The following is a 22,103-nucleotide window of genomic DNA, read 5'->3' as shown; positions in this document are numbered from 1 at the left end:
TCGAGACATGACATGGGTTTGATTTTCCACTTCGGAATCTCTACAATTTTGACCCTCTTTTTAATGTCTTCCCTCAAACAATTCATCAACAGTTTATATTTAAAGAAATAAGCACTGCAAATCATTCATTCATTTTCTACCGCTTATCCTCACGAGGGTTGCTGGAGCCTATCCCAGCTGTCTTTGTGCGAGAGGAATGGTACACTCTGGACTGGTGGCCAGCCAATCACAGGGCACATATAGACAAACAACCATTCACACTCACATTCATACCTATGGACAATTTGGAGTCGCCAATTAACCTAGCATGTTTTTGGAATGTGGGAGGAAACCGGAGTACCCGGAGAAAACCCACGCATGGAGGACGAATACTCGAGTATTATTCAAGTACTTTGAGTAATCCAGTTAACAAGGCTCATGTAAATCTCAAAATTTTTACCATGTATTTAAACCAGAATTACTTACTAACTATAAATTAATTAACCAAATTAATCACTTTCAGTATTTCCAGATTAAAACGGGTTATGTTATGTGCAGGAGTAGGTTCTACAAGGGGTACACAACTGTAAAAAGTTGAGGAAACTCTGTACTAAATGATACATACATAATCTAAATGAAGTGTGAAAATATAGGCATTCTGTTAATGAACACAACACAACCACTAATAAAGACACCTGATAGGCCTTGTACTCTCTGCACTTGAGTAAATAAGCCTTCCTGGCTACAATATGCGGAAATATTGTAATTAAAATCAAAACTTGAGGTCTGAGGGGATGAGTTATAGTTAGTGTGTTTACAAAAGGAAGCGTCGTACGAAGCGTCAGGAAGGCGACAGCAGACCCTCAGGATGGAGGAGACATCTTTAAAGCTGTATCACGGAACCGTTGACGGCGAGCTCTCTAGTCGTTCCAACAAGACATAGCACGATGGGGGCTAATTCAAACCATCTTTATTACCAACCACAGAAGCATAAATAATTGAGTCAAATTGGCAGTGTATTTTTTTGGGAGGTCTCCAACAAATGAGTCTACTACGTGTTTTCCCTGGTTTGGTCTCATCCTAAGAAGTGGAAATGTGATGGTGCAGAAAGAAGCGAGCGAGGCAGAGACGCTGGTTTTGGCCCGCCATCCGCTCAGGCTTGTCTTGCATGTGGCCGGGAAGAATGAGAGTCCTGGCAGACTCGGTGGAAATGCTGCGCATCAAACAACGCCATCGCCTGAAGACGTTCACGTTCTGGCGGCTCGCACATACGCTAACTATTTAGCTTTCAGTCTGTGATGGTTCAATGGGTCACAGCAGCATCATTGATGTAAGAACAGAACACATGACTAACAAGCTAATCACACATATTTAGGAGGCAGGGTGGACTGATTTTGAAACAGTTACCTATTATTATTTTTATTATTTACTTTTTTACAGTGTTACTGCATTTATTTTAAAACTGTAATTAGTTATAGTTACTCTCTCTATATATATATATATATTATATATATATAATTATTATCATTATCATTATCATATTATTGTTATTGTTATTATGATTATTTATTACTTAATACGTATTATTATTTATTATATATAAAAATATATATGTATTATTGTTATGATGATGATGATGATGATGATATTATTATCATTATTATCATTATTATCATTATTATCATTATTATCATTATTATCATTATTATCATCATTATCATCATTATCATTATTATCATTATTATCATTATTATCATCATCATTATCATCATCATTATTATTATCGTTATTATCGTTATTATATTGTTATTGTTATTGTTATTGTTATTGTTATTATAATTATGATTATTTGTTGTTTATTTGTTGTTTATTTGTTGTTTATTTATTATTTATTATTTATTATTTATTATTTATTATTTATTATTTATTATTTATTATTTATTATTTATTATTTATTATTTATTATTTATTATTTATTATTTATTATTTATTATTTATTATTTATATTTATTATTTATTATTTATTATTTATGTGCTGGGACAGCTGGGATAGGCTCCAGCACCCCCACAACCCTCATGAGGATAAACGATATAGAAAATGGATGAATGAATGAACATTATTATTAGGGTTGGACAAGTGGTTAGCATGTTAGCCACACAGTCATGAGATCGGGAAGACATGGGTTCGATTCTCCACTTGGGCATCTCTGTTCTCCCCGTGCATGTGTGGGTTTTCTCCGGGTACTCCGGTTTCCTCCCACATTCCAAAAACATGCTAGGTTAATTGGCGACTCCAAATTGTCCATAGGTATGAATGTGAGTGTGAATGGTTGTTTGTCTATATGTGCCCTGTGATTGGCTGGCGACCAGTATAGGGTGTGGCACCAGGGTTAGGCTCCAGCATACCGTCGCAATTAGGGCCACATGTTGGCCTCACATTGAGGAGACTTTGGGTTCATACTGCATCTTCGTTGGAACATCTCTGTGTGGAATTTGCATATTCTCGCCATGTGTGGGTTATCTGAGGGTACTCTGGCTTCATCCCGCATTCCAGAAAATATGCAAGGACCCCACCACTTGCTGAAAAAAGCCTCCAGAATATCCCCGCACAGAAAAAGGATCGATGCTTATTATCATTATTGTGAGTGCTGTGCAATAAAAGCCTGTTATTCCACTTGTATGTTTCATCTACTGATACCTAGTGAAAATACTGCATATTACAATATGAATATGCCTTCCTCAGGCCTTATGTTTGTATTTTAGTTCATTCAGCCATCATTTTAATACTTGGAAATGTTTAATTTAGGTTAAAATACATCAAATCTGCTTAAATAACGCATAATATGTCATATTCAACCACAAAACAGAATGATTTATTCATAATAATAATATATTTTTGACCGGAACTATAACCGTGATGTGGCAAGAGACGACTGCATTCGATGGATTTCCAAATGATGTTAAAAACAACAACTGTGTTGAAATAATAAAAGAGACATGACAGTGACACCCACTCAAACACCCACTGGGCTTATTCTTCGGTGCCGGGCTCATGACTTGAACTTTGACCTCAGAGTGAGAAACCCAAACAGTGGCACAGAGCAAGAAGTGCATTTGTCATGGGGATTGAAGAAAAGTACACAAGAGCTTGTGCTGACTAAATGGAGAGGGCGACCACACATGTTGCCTAAAATAAGACTTTGACATTTTGGTGGAAATGATGCTGGAAAGGATGAATGATGGCACTCACACTGTTGTCACTGGATCCTGACACCGGATAGACGGTCCAGCCGAGCTCTGCTGTCGCTGTGGTGGAGTCCATGAGCATCTCTGTGGAAAAGACAGACAGACGGAGGTCAGGAAAACGTGAATTTACTCCAACCGCCAGATTGCTATCTATGGAACTATCAATCTCGCTCGCAATTAAAAACATCCTGGTATGCTAGCACGGACGCTGAGATTATCTTTAGTTTGAAAACAAAAGATTTGTTTCCATATACCTAAACACATCACCATTTCAGTGATTTCTAATATCAGTATTTCTACTTTAAAAAAAAAATGTTTTAATTTTTACAATATGCCACGGCTGCACGGTGGTCGAGTGGTTCGCGCGAAGACCTCACAGCTAGGAGACCCAAGTTCAATTCCACCCTCTGCCATTTTTGTGTGGAGTTTGCATTTTTGCATTCTAAAAACATGCTAGGTTAATTGGCGACTCCAAATTGTCCATAGGTATGAATGTGAGTGTGAATGGTTGTTTGTCTATATGTGCCCTGTGATTGGCTGGAGACCAGTCCAGGGTGGACCCCGCCTCTTGCTTGAAGACGGCTGGGATGGGCTCCAGCACCCCTGTGACCCTCATAAGGATAAGCGGAAGAAAATGAATGAATGAACAATATGCCACAACTGCACGGCGGTCAAGTGGTTAGCACGCAGACCTCACAGCTCAATCCCACCCTCGGGCATTTCTGTGTGGAGTTTGCATATTCTACCCGTTTTCTCCGGGTACTCCGGTTTCCTCCCACATTCCAAAAACATGCTAGGTTAATTAGCGACTCCAAATTGTCCATAGGTATGAATGTGAGTGGGAATGGTTGGAAAATGAATGAATGAATGAATATGCCACGAGTCACAGAAACATGAGCAGCAGGCAGCAAATGGTCGGTGGGCCAGTCATCAGACACCCGTGTCCAAGATGGAGGTCATCGAGTGTCACATTCAGATATCTTTGTTACTCGCCATTACTCGCCGTAAAATGATAGTAAAAAACAAATGATGATTTCATGAACGATGCGTTATTTTCTATGCAACCTCCCCAGAGGAGTGAGATATTGTATGTATGAATTACAGTATATGCCAGTCAACTCTGAAACAGATGGACAGTCCCATAAGACCTTCATGTATGTGTGTGTGTTTTTTTGGGGGGGGGGGGGGGGGGGGGGGTCAGCATGCACGTTGTGGATTATCTGTTGAAAAGAAACACCTCCAGTAATTGGGGTCAAAGAGAACGTGCATCCTATCCGTCATGAGGTCCTCTGTGGCCCGCATTCCGCCAGCTTGACCCGGCTGTCTGTCACATGCTCCTCAGACCATTCATGTTGTCACCCGGTTCACCCCCCCCCCCCTTCCCTAGAGCCTCGGCCCTTGGACCCTCTTTGCTGTTGCTGACTTCAAAACAGCGCCACGGCTCCTTGTTTTTCGGAGCAGTTATGAACATCGTCTACTGATTAGGTTGTTTCGATTTAGAGTCTAAAGCTGAGCCAGACGACAACAACATTGCTCAGCTGCAGGCTGTGACCCTAAAATCCCACAAAGGGCACTTTGACACATTCTACCAACTTTAGCACAAGTCAAATGTGACAACTGTTTTCTATTCTTTAATCATCTTTGGTAGGGAAATCATGTGGATCTAGTATACCAGGGGTCTCAAACTCACGGCCCACGGGCCAAATGTGGCCCGCGGGACGCTAGTTTAAGGCCACCGCCTTAATATGAAAGTTTAATTTGTTTAATTTGTTTAATTTGTTTAATTTGTTTAATTTGTTTAATTTGTTTAATTTATTTTTTGATTTGCTTATTTATTTTTCCATCTTATTTTGTGTTGAAAAATAAAAATTAACATTAAACATTTATTTAATAATTTAATAATAAATAAAAATTAATTTGTTTCATTTGTTTTTTGATTTGCTGATTTATTTTTCCATCTTATTTTGTGTCAAAAAATAAAAATTAACATTAAACATTTATTTAATAATTTAATAATAAATAAAAATGTATTTGTTAATTTGTTTCACTTGTTTCATTTGTTTTTTGATTTGCTGATTTATTTTTCCATCTTATTTTGTGTCAAAAAATAAAAATTAACATTAAACATTTATTTAATAATTTAATAATAAATAAAAATGTATTTATAATAATTTATTAGAATTTATTATAATTTAATGTTTTATCAGAGCTTTTGCAAAGAACCAAAGCACTGAAAAAGTGGAGGGTATATCAGAAGCATTGAAGACTATTATATTATATATATTTTTTCCTTTTTTTAATATACTATATATATATATATATATATATATATAGTATATATATATATTTATTTTTTATTTTTTATTTTTTTATTTTTTTTTTAAACCTGATGCGGCCCAGCCTCACCCAGACCCTAGCTCCAGTGGCCCCCAGGTAAATTGAGTTTGAGACCCCTGATCTATACTGTATATATTGTATATTTATTTTTTTATGCACACACAGTGAGAAGCCAACCCGCTTCTATTTTTACAACTTCCCTTTGGTTCACAAGATTGGAATTCTTCTGATTTACGTCGCTAAAGGCAAAGCTTTAAATTAACAGTCCCGGCACGCAAAGGCTCCTGCTGACTTTCAGCATCTCAGCCACAATCACGAGACATAATGGGAGAATTCACAGTTTTCACAAGTTGGAAATCCTATAATTAGACTGATGAGACTGCAATAGAGCAGCCATTGACAGCCCTGTGAGTGATTCTGAGCCAAGCAGGCAGCGTGGATGTTAGGCGGCGAAATGGTAATTATCCCCTATAACCATAAGAATAATTAGTGGAGGAGCAGTGCAGATAATGAACACCCTCTGTGGAGGTTTCGGGAAAGATTCCCCAAATAATATGCGCATACATAGATGACACCAAAACCTTTTTGTCCTTTGTCGTCCCCATTTTTAACTATCTTTGGCTATGTTGCAATTTAACGCCATAGCTCTAACAGCTCTGCAGTTTGATATGGAATATGAATATTTCCATTGCATTATATGCAGTAGAATGGCGCCCCAGGTCAGCTGATTTGACACCGCTGGACTTTTGTCTATGGGGGCATTTCAAATCAAAAGTGTATGTGAGCAAATCAGAGCTGAAGTTAAAAAAATATATATGAGGAAAGCAGGAAGTGAACAAATGTAACAGTTACTGATTGTAAAAGTACCAGATGGAGGGGTAGGATTTAATAAGCTTTGCTTCTTCCTACTCCTTTTGGACATGTGGAACTGTGAACTGATTATGTGATGCATTCAATTGTAATCTGATGCATGTTCAAATGAAATTAAACCATTACCATTACCATATTGACAGTTACTATGGTACCCATTATGTCATTGTATGGTCATATCACCTCGTGACAAAAAATAAGAAAATAAAAAAATATATAAAAATTAAAAAAATTAAAAAAATTATAAAATAAATATAAAATAAATATAAAATAAATAAAAATGAATTAAATGAATAAATAAATAAAACTTAAATTATATTAGAAAGGCAGGAAGTGAACAGATGTAACAGTTATTTCCTACTCCTTTTGGACATGTGGAACTGTGTACTGATTATGTGATGCATTCAATTGTAATCTGATGCATGTTCAAATCAAATAATACCATTACCATTACCATTACCATAAACTCTACTGCAGCAACCGTAGTAATACTTTCCCCCCGCCTCCAATGCTTCATCCCTGCATTCATCACACATACAAACCAAGTAGCAGGTCATGCTTAAAAACGGCTCACTTTTGTCAACCCCCCCTGCTTTCGATACCCCATTGTTGGCTTGCCAGCTCACTGCCCCCCCCCCCCCCCCACCCCCCATGGAGCCCAGCAGCACATCGCCGCTGTCAGCCCCGGCCTACATCTCGACTCTCCAGCTGTGTTGGAGCATGTTGGCTATTCAATCAGAGCAGGAGTACATGGATGCTCAGAGGATTCCAACCGCAGGGACGGCTTGTGTGTGTGTCACGCAGCAGGTAACCTTTAATAATGTAAGCATTTTGAAAGCGGTATCACAGTATAGATGGACTATATACTATCCACTGAAAAATACTCAACACAATGAATGTCTACATAGATAGCAAAACAAGTGACCAGTAATATAATTCTGTGTTGCCTGCAACTAAGCATGATGGTGGTAGCGTCACGCTACAGGGCTGCACAAGTTCCGCCTTCACTAGAGAGCTGCGGTTCATTAAGAAAAAGATGAATGGTGATGGAGTGGACAAGTATCTGAATCTGTGAGCACCTGTGGGGTATCCTTCAACGTAATGTCATCACGGAGGAGTGGAAGAGGAATCTGGTAACAACCCGAATTCCATGCATGAAGCGTATTAAGTTAGTATAAGATAAACGCTAGGGCGGCACGGCGGTCTAGTGGTTAGCGCGCAGACCTCACCAGGGTTCAATTCCACCCCCGGCCATCTCCTGTGTGGAGTTTGCATGTTCTCCCCGTGCATGCGTGGGTTTTCTCCGGGTACTCCGGTTTCCTCCCACATTCCAAAAACATGCTAGGTTAATTGGCGACTCCAAATTGTCCATAGGTATGAATGTGAGTGTGAATGGTTGTTTGTCTATATGTGCCCTGTGATTGGCTGGCCACCAGTCCAGGGTGTACCCCGCCTCTCCCCCAAAGACAGCTGGGATAGGCTCCAGCACCCCCGCGACCCTCGTGAAGAAAAGCGGTAGAAAATGAATGAATGAAGATAAACGCTTATCGCAATTTATTGACTTAAATTTGCCTCTATTTTATTTGCCTCTTCCTAACATATTATCACTGACTTACTGTTGTTCTCCTTACTGATTTATGAAAAGGGTTCTAGTGGTTACAGCTTGATGCCGTGCGGCCGCAATGTAGCATAATGGATTTTTATCTCAGCCATTGTTCAGAAGGCTACTCTGCCCCGCTGCCGTGTTTTCCACTCCAAAGACAAACCGCAGCCCCTCAGCTTCCTGCTTGTGATGCTTAAGTGTCTTTACAGCTTTTGTGCGGCGGTGAAGTGATGCATAAAAGTGTTAAATAACCGCTCGGGCTCATGAGAAGGTGGCCTCTGAGCCATCGGCCAAAGACATTCCGAAAAAACTTTACCGCTGACAAAAGCATAGATTTTCTTTCTTTTTAAAATATAAAACATTCATGCACAAAGCTCAAATATATTCACAAGTGTTAACAATGCGAGTGTAAATAATTCAAGTGAGAATGTCATTTATATGTCTTTTTTTTTCTTTTTATAAGCTGATACCGTGGAGTGCTGAAGGGGGGCCATGAATATGCAATGAGCACTGGAAGGCTAAGACCACGACGCTGAGAGTGCTTCCTGCAACACTCGCCGAGACTACGCAGGCAGTTTAGTGTTGATCTGAGAGAGAGCTCTCCACTGAAGTGACACACAGGGGGACAGCGGGGGGGGCTGAGCTTCTACAAGACTGTTCTTCTCACCAATGGGGGACAGTGTGTGGATTTTGGGGCACTCTGGGCCATTTTGAATGAAGGTTTTAAGGAAAAGTTGGTACGTTCACACAAATTTAAATCCGACAGACATAAGTTGTGTTCTGTGATTAAATCTGGATCCTCACAAGGGTCACGGGGGGTGCTGGAGCCTATCCCAGTTGTCTTCGGGCGAGAGGCGGGGTACACCCTGGACTGGTGGCCAGCCAATCACAGGGCACATATAGACAAACAACCATTCACACTCACATTCTGGTCATTAATGTCTCCTAGCTGTGAGGTCTGCACGCTAACCAAATAAGTTATTTCTTAAAATTTTAATAATGTAAAAAACCCTAACCCGATTTGAATAATTTAATAATTTAAATAATTATTTTAATAATTTAATAATTTTATTATTTTTATAATTTAATAATTATAATAATTATTTTAATGAATTTAATAAATTTAATAATTCTAATAATTATTTTAATAAATTTAATAATTTTAATAATTATTATAATAATAACAATTTTAATAATAAAAAAAACTTACCTGCCTTTGAATTCATGGCCATTTATTAGCAAGTACAATATATTGTGTTACACAGCAGCAATAAAACCAATGTTGCCATTAGTGCTGTGGAGGAATTTAAGACAATTGAGACATTCATCCATTATGATCATTAATTAATAAATCTAATTAATCGCTTTTTAATCTCATCGATACATTGCTAAGCCCAGGTATTTTCATTTAAATGTATTACATTGTTGTTTTGTCAATTTCCAAATAATTCAAAAATAAAATCAAAATAAAATATCAGGGCTGCATGGTGTACAAGTGGTTGGCCGAATGCCTAGGACACCGGAGTTCGATTCCACCCGGTTCCACTCCGGGTACTCCGGTTTCCTCCCACATTCCAAAAACATGCTAGGTTAATTGGCGACTCCAAATTGTCCATAGGTATGAATGTGAGTGTGAATGGTTGTTTGTCTATATGTGCCCTGTGATTGGCTGGCCACCAGTCCAGGGTGTACATCTTGCTTAAAGACAGCTGGGATAGGCTCCAGCATGCCCACAACCCTCGTGAGGATAAGCGGCATAGAAAACACTGAGCAAATCAACTATCTAAAATGTTATTTTTGTGTGTTTTTAGTGTTCATTACAAGAATATTGTTGACCATACGCTACTGGCCCAAACCCTTATATGGTTGTTTTGTATTTCAACAACCAAAGATAAACTAACAGTGTTCTGAGTGTCCGTAGCGCCGCTTGGAATTTTTGTCGAGACGTCCGTGCTGTCCAAAAGATTTATAGAGGACCGATTTATTTTTGTGTCCTGAAAAGGCACATTCATAGTCAAGTGATGATGTACTTTAGGGAGCATTGAAGCAGACCTCAAAATCTCAGCCCCACATCATCGGGGGGCCGTATTGTGGCGAGCTTTCCGAAGCAAAGTAAAAGACAGGGGAGGAAGCTGGCTAGTTGGTTTTGGCACAAGAGGTCAGTGCGATGTGAAATACGGTATTGCACACACAAACACACAAAAGTGAACGCACAGAAAGTGGATCTTTCTCCGGAGAGAGCTAACTGTTGACAGAATGATACAGCATGGCGTTCCCTCGGGGCATCGAGCAGGATGTACAAGAGTAATCCCTACACGGGCAAGCTGTGTCATCAGTCAGTCTAACTTAAATTGTCGGTGAGGCCAAAGGCCAAGACGCAAAAACAACAACTTCTGTATGACTGAGAGTCAGGTCCTCCTTGATGAGAAGGAACCTGGCATGTTTGATGACGAAAGTCAGATACAGATGAGAACTTTGATTGATTTGCGGGAGAAAATTTAATTAAAAAATACAATGAATATATCTTTAAATAGAATAAAGTTCAAGGCAGTAGGAAGAACCATTTAGTTCAGTTTACCTTCATGCATCAACGATAGTGCCTTGCTTATAAACAGGAGTTACTCCTAAGCGGCACATATTCCATGGAAGACAAATTTTGCAATACGAGAAGAGCTGTATAATTCATCCGGGCAATATTTAACTGTGTGAAAGAAACCTGGCTGAAGATGGACACATTCTCTATTTCCCTAAATCCCAGCTCACTTGAGAGCGGTCAACACATCACAGCAATGTCGATGCCGCAGTGGAAAACTCTATTAAAGTGGATTCTACACACAGGAGCAGCATAAGTGAATATGGTTTAAAATATACATCATACAAGAGTGTTTGGATGGCATTAACGTATTCATGCAGCGTGATGAACGAGCATCTTGGGACTACAGATGACACCAACACTAATTGTCTTGATGGAAACAATCAAGGGCACCCTGCCACACCTTCCCTACAAGCCATTAGTTAAATGTGCGCCATTAGAAATGTATAAAGCTCCTGGAAGAATGACATATTGCCTTATTGCTTGCTTCTGCAGTCCTTTGCTGAGCTTTTCTATCTTTTTTTTTTAATTTCCTTTCCCATCAGGTCCCCCTTCATGGCTGTGTTGTGCTGTGTAGGGAATACTGCACTGTAATACTGTATATACAAAGTAAGTGTGGGCGCACAGGGACTCATTACCACATCTTAGTTTTTCCAACATAACACAATATCTGGTAATTAAACGGCCAGCAAGGTTATTCAAAAACTGGAATAACTGGGAAGGTGAGTAACTACAATATGGAGGTAACTGACCTTAAAAATGAGCATTTACATGAAACAAAGCAAAAAATAGTCTATATGTGCCCTGTGATTGGCTGGCCACCAGTCCAGGGTGTACCCTGCCTCTTGCCCGAAGACAGCTGGGATAGGCTCCAGCACCCCCGCAACCCTTGGTAAAAAAATGAATGAATAAATACCAAAAACTATTCTAAGCGCACTGGGCAGTTTTTATCAACTATGAAGAGTCACATTTAGGCTGCCATCACACTTGTGGGTCTGTGCTCTTGTCTGCACCAGATATATTTTTTTAATTAATCAAAGATGATTTTCATTTGAAGTCGAGTTGATACTTTTGCAATTTTTGCAACTCAAATATTCAAAACCAAAATGTTATCTGCTGGGTTGAATACATTTTGAATATACCGTATTTTCTGGACTATAAGTTGCTCCAGAGTATAAGTTGCAGAAGGTCAAAAATGCATAATCAGGTAGAAAAAAACATACATAAGTCGCACTGGAGTATAAGTCGCATTTTTTGCAGGTATTTTATTTTCCAAACTACTTGACCAAAACAGACATTATGTCCTCTTGGAAGGCAAGTTCTAACAATAAAAGAATAGAGAACAGGCTGAATAGGTGTAAGATATGCTAACACAATGCTTATTCAGCTACACAAAAAATAAACATGAACAGAAAAGGTGTCCAGTGTTTATGTAACATAAACACTTTTTTCATTTATAAGTCGCTCTGGAGTATAAGTTGCAGGAACGGCCAACCTATGAAAAAAGTGCAACTTATAGTGCGGAAAATAAGGTATATATTTGTATTAGATTAGATTAGATTAGATTAGATTAGATTAGATTAGATTAGATTAGATTAGATTAGATTAGATTAGATTAGATTAGATTAGATTAGATTAGATTCAACTTTATTGTTATTGCTCATGTCACTGGTACAGGGCAACAAAATGCAGTATTCTGGTTGTATTCTGATTAGATTTCGCAAAAAGGTTTTTTTTACGCCCCTAAACAGTACTTTTGTCACACACACGCATTTTCTTCTTATTTACAGGTAAGGTAAATAAATCTTGTACTGCGTACTTTGTACCAAAAACATGCTAGGTTAATTGGTGACTCCAAATTGTCCATAGGTATGAATGTGAGTGTGAATGGTTGTTTGTCTATATGTGCCCTGTGATTGGCTGGTGACCAGTCAAGGGTGTACCCCACCTCTTGCACAAAGACAGCTGGGATAGGCTCCAGCATGCCCGTAACCCTCATGAGGATAAGCGGTAGAAAATGAATGAATGGATGTAAAGCTGGTCTGCGTCTATGGTCAATGTCTAGCGCTAACATTTGAACTCTAGGTAACCAAACTGTGGTTCACTTGCAAACAGACTGAGCCCTCATCTCTCAATGGTTCCTGAAACCATCCCGTCCTTGTCTCGCTGATAAAAGTCCCTGCTATCTGGTACTTGAGTGAGCAGCTTAGAGCCACAGAGGACGTACCAATTCAAGCCATTAAAACCAGACAAACAGTCCCGGTTTATGACTCGTTCTACATCTGTTTAAAGAGCTCTTTATCCTCTTCAAAGATCCTTTAAAAGCTGCTGCAAAGTCCTATCATCTGGTGATAGGGACTGTTAACCTGTCCAGAATCAAACCGGGTGATTCTGCCGACAAGGATTTATGGTCCCAACAAGGTTGTTTGGTTTAGGTTGTAAATTTTTGTTGTAGTCTGTCGTCAACAAATGCAGTATTTATGAACTTGATATATTTTGACAACACAAACAGATCACTTTACTACACATGTTGGAGAAGCCGATGGGAAGAATCTAAACATTGTTCTGCAACACTGCAGAAGCGTCCAAATGTCGCCTCACATAGTGCAAATATTTACAAAACGGAATGAGACACTTCCACTTGCAAGATAAAAAAAGAAGAAAAAATTGCCATCTAAATCATCATATGTTTAAATTAGAATAGACTGGCTTGCAATGAGGCCCTTTAAAGCTTACACTTGGGCTGCTCCGGCATCAAGAAGCATTCAGTGAATGCACCACAACAGCAAATGACAACTGACAGCAGTGGCAACACTTCACATGCAACTTTTCCCATCATCCTCCAGGTTTGCCAGCTAAGGAAAACATCCTTCGACATACTTGTGCGAATTATACGTGGCCGTAAATGTTTCACGGCATCTGTATTAATGAGTCGTCACCGCTCGCAGCGTCTTTGTCTGCAGCTCAGTTGTGATTACAAGCAATCAGTGATGCAAACGAGCCTCCCGTGCTTCTCTCCTGAGGAAAATGTCTGCTGGAATAATCAGCTTACAGCATGGCTGGATGTAACGGAATTTACAGCGGCACACCGACATAGTGTGGAAACACAGGACAACTAAAATAAGATTTATGTCCATCTTGTGATTCATGTAATCCCTTTTACATATCGTATAATGATAATGTATTTTAATTTTGTTTTACTTTTGCATGTGTATTTTATAGTTCTAGTATTTCCAGGAAATGTTTACATTTTAATATGTTCTCAATATGTTCTCTTCCTTGGTACAAGAAGGTGTTTAGTATCACAAGTGTATCCAACAGCTTTATCTACCTCTGTATGCGCTTTAAATAGTTTTTCAGCGCTGTGAGGTTTGCTTACTGCTACAGTCTTTCTCACCAGATCACGATTTGAATTACGCAGTTTTAATAAATCATGCTGCTTTGTGCGTGAAAATAGCATATGAGTAAAAAAGTGTGTGAAGACAAATTCAAATACAAGGATGAAGAGTCTTGAACCAGTCATGATGTGCTATATATATCACTATATTGACACTTACTATGGTACCCATTATGTCATTGGATGCTCATATCACCTTGTACTTTAGTACGTGGCAAAAAAAAATTTAATAAATAAACAAACAAAAAAAACTTTAATTATATGAAGAAAGCAGGAAGTGAACAAATGTAACAGTTACTGATTGTAAAAGTACCAGATGGAGGGGTAGGATTTAATAAGCTTTGCTTCTTCCTACTCCTTTTGGACATGTGGAACTGTGAACTGATTATGGGATGCATTCAATTGTAATCTGATGCATGTTCAAATGAAATTAAACCATTACCAAATTGTGACTGAAGTATTCGAAATTGGTCAGTAATAGAGGCAAGCACCGGACTTGATCACTGTAATAACAGACTTATTACAGGCTTAAACCGGCACAATAATAATGATATGATGATCATAAAAATAATTATCATAGATGTACATAACCCATGACAAGATAAAACTCAACTCTGAACCGCCGCCATCATCATTATCTCAACTATCGGAGCACTAAGTCAACAATAAGTACACAAGGTAGAATCACAACCCCCCCCCCCAAAAAAAAAATTAAAAAAAAGTAAAAATACTGTATTCATACATTTCTACCTCGAAAATTCAAGCACACAAGGAGATTCCAGGCCAACACTTGCTCTCTGGAAGAGTTATAGGTTCAAGACCCCTCCCTGCCGGTCCATAAAGCAGAGAAAGGGAGCCAATAGCAGTAGTCTTATGTCTGCTTGCTGCACTGCTGGGACCACACCTCCATCAGAGACAACATTAGCAAGACAAGTCTTTGGAATAACCCAAATATCATTTAGAATACAGGCACCCCCCCCCCTCCTCCCCTGCAATCAATGTACTGATGATCACACTGCAATGGAAGCTGGATTTGACGGGCCATTAAGGCACCTTTAGAGCCCTCTGTTGACCCCCCCCTCCCCATACATACACTGGAAGATACTGTGTGGAGTGGAGCTTAAAGAAGCGTCTAATGGTTTCATGGTGGCCAGCTGAGAATAAGAGCAAGATGGAGTGAAGACAGCAAGAGGGTGACGACAAACACCGATGTCATTAAAGCAAAGCTGGGTTACAGTCACACGCAAGTTAGATTCCTTTGTGTGAAAGTCAGTCTTAAACTAAGACTACACAGAACAATTTCAACTATAACAATCGAGAAGAATCAACTATAAAAATTTTAATTGAAGCTTGTAACAACTCAATTATTGAACAGCAACAACAACGTAATCATGAATTTTATGAGCCATGTTGAATTATGTTTGTTAATTGAGCCCTTGTTTAATAAAACACTTTTACAGGCAGACATATTAATATTTCATAAGCAGGGCGCCATATTAATATATCTTTTATTATACTCAGTACTCTTAAAAACAAATGTTCTGGTGGTGGCACTTAAAGCTGTGAGCTATGAGAACTCAATGATCTCACAAATCCCACGAAGGTCAGCATTCTAAAAAAAAAAAAAGTCTCAAAATGAAGGTTTCTGAAAATGACACCATTATCTGTCAGTGCACAGTCATCTGAAAATGGAATTGTCTGTTTTTTTCCCAATATCAATCTATGTCTGTATCACATTGTTATTGTTGGCAAAACATTGGAATTATAAATAATATTAAGGGCTGCACGGTGGACGAGTGGTTATCACGCAGGCCACACAGCTAGGAAACCCGAGTTCGATTCCATCCACTGACATCTCTGTTGGCATGTTCTCCCCGTGCATGCGTGGGTTTTCTCCGGGTACTCCGGTTTCCTCCCACATTCCAAAAACATGCTAGGTTAAATGGCGACTCCAAATTGTCCATAGGTATGAATGTGAGTGTGAATGGTTGTTTGTCTATATGTGCCCTGTGATTGGCTGGCCACCAGTCCAGGGTGTACCCCGCCTCTCGCCTGAAGACAGCTGGGATAGGCTCCAGCACGCCCACGACCCTCATGAGGATAAGAAGCAGAAAACGAATAAACGCTGAAGTTAATTAGCACCAGGTCAAAAAACATTAACATATGTGGCTGTAGGCAACCTCATAATGTAGTTTTTATTAATGCACACAGACATTATTATTATTGTCACTGATATTGTTATTATTTTATGTTATCTTTTCAGTATTGCAATTGGCTGGTGACACAAAGTCAGCTGGGATAGGCTCCAGCATACCCCTAATGAGGATATGCGGTATAGAAAATGGATGGTTATCTATTAGATGTCTTCTCAATTGTGTATAATTGTTTTTCTTTGTAAGTATTACGAACCTGGGATTGGGTTGAAGTTGAGGTTTAAGTCCATACAACAGATGAAGCAACTGCATTTGTAGTACCATAAGTGGTCTGTAGGGGTATCACAAGCGCTGGCGTGACTAAAATGCGACAAGAATTCTCATTCAGAAAAAAATGCCGGCAATCATATTGGTCGGTAGCAGACGCGCATTGTGATGAAGAGTGTAAGTAGCAGATTGCAACATATGGCTATACATTTACCTCCGCTACGTGTAGAAATTTTCAGGAATTATCAGAAATGGAATGTGGAAAAAACCGATTCAATTTTAGAGGTGAGCCGAATCAGTGCTGGAGCCTATCCCAGCTGTCTTCGGGCGAGAGGCTGGTCGCCAGCCAATCACAGGGCACATATAGACAAACAACCATTCACACTCACATTCATACCTATGGACAATTTGGAGTCGCCAATTAACCTAGCATGTTTTTGGAATGTGGGAGGAAACCGGAGTACCCGGAGAAAACCCACGCATGCACGGGGAGAACATGCAAACTCCACACAGAGATGGCCGAGGGTGGAATTGAACCCTGGTCTCCTAGCTGTGAGGTCTGCGTGCTAACCACTAGACCGCCGTACCGCCCGGCATATAACATATAGTATATAAAAATAGTACCTGGATAAAAAAATACAGGACAAATTTCCAACAGTTTCTACGAAGTATGAAAGACTGATCCAACATATTTCGGATATTTTTCCTTTTTTTCCACTGTACTTCTTAAAAGTCACGTTAAAATCTCTATTCAAGTCTTGCCTCGATCTCATAGACCCAAGCTCAACTGAGTGGCTCATACCACGCCTAACTAACATTGCACGTTCTAAGGTAAACTAGCAGACGTCTGACTCAGGTCAAATCCTGAGATGCTTTGTGGATTCTCTGTGGAATGCAAAGTTCTTCTTTCACTGCACTGTTTGTCTTCAGGTCATTGCCACCACTTAACCCGACATTTCCCCCATTATCCTATTGTTTAGGATCTGCTTTTCTGCAGGTTAGCATCTTATCAGCATGTTTACACACATCAAAGACAGATTGCTTTCAAGCAGTAAAAAAAAAAAAAAACGCCACCATTGATTCCATTTATGTTACATTCCAGGTGAGACATGCAAAAAGACATCCACCAACACCAGCAGATGGTCGAAGCCCAGGAGAAAGCAGGGAAGCGGGTTTACGTGGCTCAATCTCAACAGAGAATACTCACTGTTTGTTGCTATGGTAACAGGTCAGCGCTGAGGTGTGTGCAGTACAGCATGTCATTAACGATAAGGAATGACTCCTTTTCCGCCATGTTACGATAACGTCGGTTTGTAGGAGGACAGGGCGTCATTAAGGAAGTTGTTTATCAGAGATATGATTAACCTGTGGTACCGCCATGTTATGAACTTTATATAAACTATGTCATGATAGTTTATCTTTTTACGACGCACTTCCTCTGGCCTCAACCAAAGAATGAGACACATTCCAGACATTGCCAGAGAAACTGTATCATAATTAATTCAAGTTAACCCTTAGATGCATAAGTGGGTCAAAAATGACCCGCTCAGGTTGTTTTCTTGAAATATCTTTGTAATGAAAATTTTTTATCATTTTATATTCCAGGTATTCCTCAAAAAACATGTTTATGATATCATGCCATTCACATTTTTAACTTTTATACATTTTAAGAAAGTTTTGTTTTTGTGTTACTACCCCAACCTTCCATAAGTGGGTCAAAAATGACCTGCATGCATTTTCTATGGAATCCAATAGGAACCTTTGATTCTTACCAACTTATCAACTCCTAAATATAATACTAAATATCATACAAGTGATTATTCCTAACCAAAATGGCAAAATTGGCATGAAAACGCCCAGTCACTCATGCATCTAAGGGTTAAAAAGCAAATAATAGTTAAAAACAGACTGTAGTAGCACTATCACAATTTTTATTATAATAGTTTTATTATGATACGTAAAACCCAAATGGGTTTTTGTCGATATGTGTCCTGTGATTGGCTGGCCACCAGTCCAGGATGTACTCCGCCTTTCGCCCGAAGTCAGCTGGGATAGGCTCCAACACCCCCTGTGACCCTCGTGAGGATAAGCAGTAGAAAATGAATGAATGAATTAAAAGACAAGCAATATGTTTATTAATATTTTATTTTTATTTTTTACGTACGTAATGCGTAAAAACACCAGTCAAAGTTCCTCTTTAGTGGTGAAGCAAACCAGACTGATATCATTTGCAGACCACATTCAAAACCAGTTAAACATCCCGAGTTCAGAACATCATTCAGTCATTTCTTTCATTAGCAAAACAATAATTTGTAATTATGATTACAGCAACAAAACATGAAGCCAAAAAAAAAACCTGCAGATGCAAACAAGTGCTGAAACCGGTCTCTGAATTCCACCCGTGCACAGATGCCACAGACCGAGTGCTGTGACCAGCGAACAAATTCCAAATAATCCAGGGGGACAGCAAAGTAAAACATAGATGAGATAATAATAAGGAGGACGGTGAGGGCTAAGGACAGCTGAAGCACAGAGGAGCTGATTCACTGGCGTGGTGAATGGCTGGCATGCTAATCAGGACGGTGTGTGTGTGTGTGTGCGTGCGTGTGTGTCAGCAGGGTGAGAAGCGACTGTAGGAAGGGGTCTTCACAGGCAGTCATTTGCCAGCATTCAGTTCCCATCAATATCAGGCCCGATTAATGAGAGGCTATGAGGGCAGGGTGGGGGGGTCTGTGGCCAGGTGTCGGAGGAGGCACAGAAGGGGAATAAAGAGGGCGCAGGCAGTGATCCGCGAGGAATTCCAGTTGAGCAGCAACAAGAGTGTTTGGGTGAAGGGGGGGGGGAGGTGGCAAATAGTCAAAAAAAAAAAAAAACGCTGCCTATTAAAAAGCTGCTCTTTCCTTTTTCTTTCTTTTTCATGTTTCTCACAATAACCCCTCATTGGTCCAAACTTCCTGCTGTCGAACAAAATGTTTTATGTAGCATGTGATGACGTATTGTCTGTCGCTTATACATTTGATTTAAGAGTGATGTGCTTTCACAAAAAAAGTTATTTTTATTTTTTTTTTAAATAACTTAAAATGCATCTGGAAAAAAAATACTGCAATTCTAACTTGATATTTCCCAAAAAGCAAACTTTCATTTTCGTAAAAATAACTCTAAATAAGGCAATAGAAGCATGTGATTATTGCCAATATTTATTATATATTTATTTATACACTCCTGATTAAAAATTTTAAGACCAGCAAAATGAAAGTGAGAAAAAAACGTAAGTATTTTAAGTAAAGTTAGTGTTTAAATACTGCTTTACTGAACAATATGTTTAGTCTCTCACATAGTAATAAAAATAATGGTGGTATTATATTATATTATATTATATTATATTATATTATATTATATTATATTATATTATATTATATTATATTATATTATATTATATTATATTATATTATATTATATTATATTATATTATATAGTCATTCATTCATTTTCTATCGCTTATCCTCACGAGGGTTGCGGGGGTGCTGGAGCCTATCCCAGCTGTCTTCGGCGAGATACACTCTGGACTGGTCACCAGCCAATATTATATTATATTATATTATATTATATTATATTATATTATATTATATTATATTATATTATATTATATTATATTATATTATATTATATTATATTATATTATATTATATTATATTATATTATATTATATTATATTATATTATATTATATTATTCATTCATTCTCTACCGCTATTATATTATATTATATTACATTATTTAAAATTTTGAATTGTATTTTATCCCCCAAGTCTATGGAACTTTTTGTGTGGTGGTGTTTTGTGGTAAAGAACATTAGGTAGATAAAAGCAGCGGATGTAAGGCTTGTTGTTGTTAGTGTGTCTGTGGGAGGCCCTTTTAGACGCTCACCAAGAACCTCAAGGGGCTAAAATCATGTTTCGACCTTGAATAGTAAACCCTCCTCCCTCCCCAGTACCCACCAACACCCCCCAGGGAGGGAAAAGGTCCCGGTGTGGATGACAAAGGGTCGTGTTCTTTTGGGCATTAGAGCAGCCGAGGTTTTGTGTTTTACTGTCGGTCGTGGCTGTTGTGCACGTGGGTGGCCACGCATGTGCCCCCGCACAAAGGGCGGTGGGCGGAGTGTGTATGTGTGTTGCATTGATAACTTGTATGTGTGCTATGAGGACAAATAAAAAGGCATTTGTTTTAAATGTTTTTGCATGTGTGAGTAAAAGCAACGTTTGGAGGCTGTTGGAGGGATTGCGGGCGGAACAGAAGACCCCCCCCCTTCTTCTTCTTGTCCATGACTGGCCGGGTCATGTGACAACTGGTTCTCACAGGGCACTGGGCAGCGAGAAACAAGAGGGCAGCGTGTTGGGGCCACAAGCCTGTTTTCATTGTTTGCTCAGGGAGCCTTGCTGCTCAATGAGGACCAATCAGTCCTGAAAGCTCCACATCAAGACTCATGCGCTGACTGGACTGCGAGGGACAGAGGCAGCACTGTGCCAGCTTCAGTCTGGGAACCGACTCAGCGGTGTCCCAAAGTATTTGCCACTCATTTATCTGTCTGTGAGCCTCGTCTGTTGTCTCAAGCTCTGTTTCTGTTTCTCATGGCTTGCCGTGAAGAGAAAGCACATGACTGGGAGAGGGCGGCATGGTGACCTAGTGGTTTGCATGCGGGCTTCGCCGTCAGGATATAGATGGTTGGGATCTCTATTTGGGAATCCCTGTGGAGAGTTTGAATATTCTGCTGCTTACGTGGGTTTTTTACCCACATCCCAAAAGGATGCATGCTAACTGGAAAGTCAACATTGTCCATAGGTGTGAATGTGAGTGTGTCCCTTTAATGTCTGGCAGTCAGTACAGAGACAGGAAGGAGGTCATATGACCATAATAAGGCTAAAAATAGATAAAGGATTGATTTGGGAGGGCTGCGCAGTAGTCGAGTGGTTAGCGTGTAGACCTCACAGCTAGGAGACCAGGGTTCAATTCCATCCTCGGCCATAGAAGCCATTCCTGCAATCAAGTCTGGTGCTTGTCTTGTGAGCATTTACTGACACCTAGTGACCAATGTACATGATTACATTCACAATTTGAATGTGTCTTATTAATTCCTTATATTTGTAGTTTAGTTTATTTAAGTGGGCTGTACAGCGGTCGAGTGGCTAGCGCGAAGACCTCACAGCTAGGAGACCCGAGTTCAATTCCATTCTCGGGCATCTCTGTGTGGAGTTTGCATGTTCTCCCCGTGCATGCGTGGGTTTTCTCCGGGTACTCCGGGTTCCGCCCACATTCCAAAAACATGCTAGGTTAATTAGCGACTCCAAATTGTCCATAGGTATGAATGTGAGTGTGAATGGTTGTTTGTCTATATGTGCCCTGTGATTGGATGGCGACCAGTCCAGGGTGTACCCCGCCTCTCGCCCGAAGACAGCTGGGATAGGCTCCAGCATGCCCATGACCCTTGTGAGGATAAGTGGTACAGAAAATGAATGGATGGAACTTATTATATGTACTTTTCAGGTCACCAGGCATCAATAGTGTTATGACATGACAAGAAAAGGCTCTCCTCTCATTCTGTGTGGATGTGGTAAATTATGTCTTTTTCTTTATTTCTTCCCGACACCATTTCAAACACTTT

At 39.5% G+C, this 22,103-nt stretch overlaps 1 protein-coding gene across 1 annotated transcript in view; it reads right to left on the bottom strand.

Moving 5' to 3' along the window:
- Window positions 1-22,103, bottom strand: part of ephb2b (eph receptor B2b) — a 139,162-nt gene that overhangs the window by 81,835 nt on the left and 35,224 nt on the right. The window contains exon 2 of the mRNA XM_058055940.1: window positions 3,230-3,309. Within this exon, the coding sequence (XP_057911923.1) occupies window positions 3,230-3,309 (80 nt within the window). The remainder of the gene's footprint in view (window positions 1-3,229; window positions 3,310-22,103) is intronic.

Source organism: Doryrhamphus excisus, chromosome 18, assembly GCF_030265055.1.
Source record: "Doryrhamphus excisus isolate RoL2022-K1 chromosome 18, RoL_Dexc_1.0, whole genome shotgun sequence".
Classification (NCBI taxonomy): Eukaryota; Metazoa; Chordata; class Actinopteri; order Syngnathiformes; family Syngnathidae; genus Doryrhamphus; species Doryrhamphus excisus.
The sequence above is the reverse complement of the archived record's forward strand: the minus strand, read 5'-3'. Positions and strand labels throughout refer to the sequence as shown.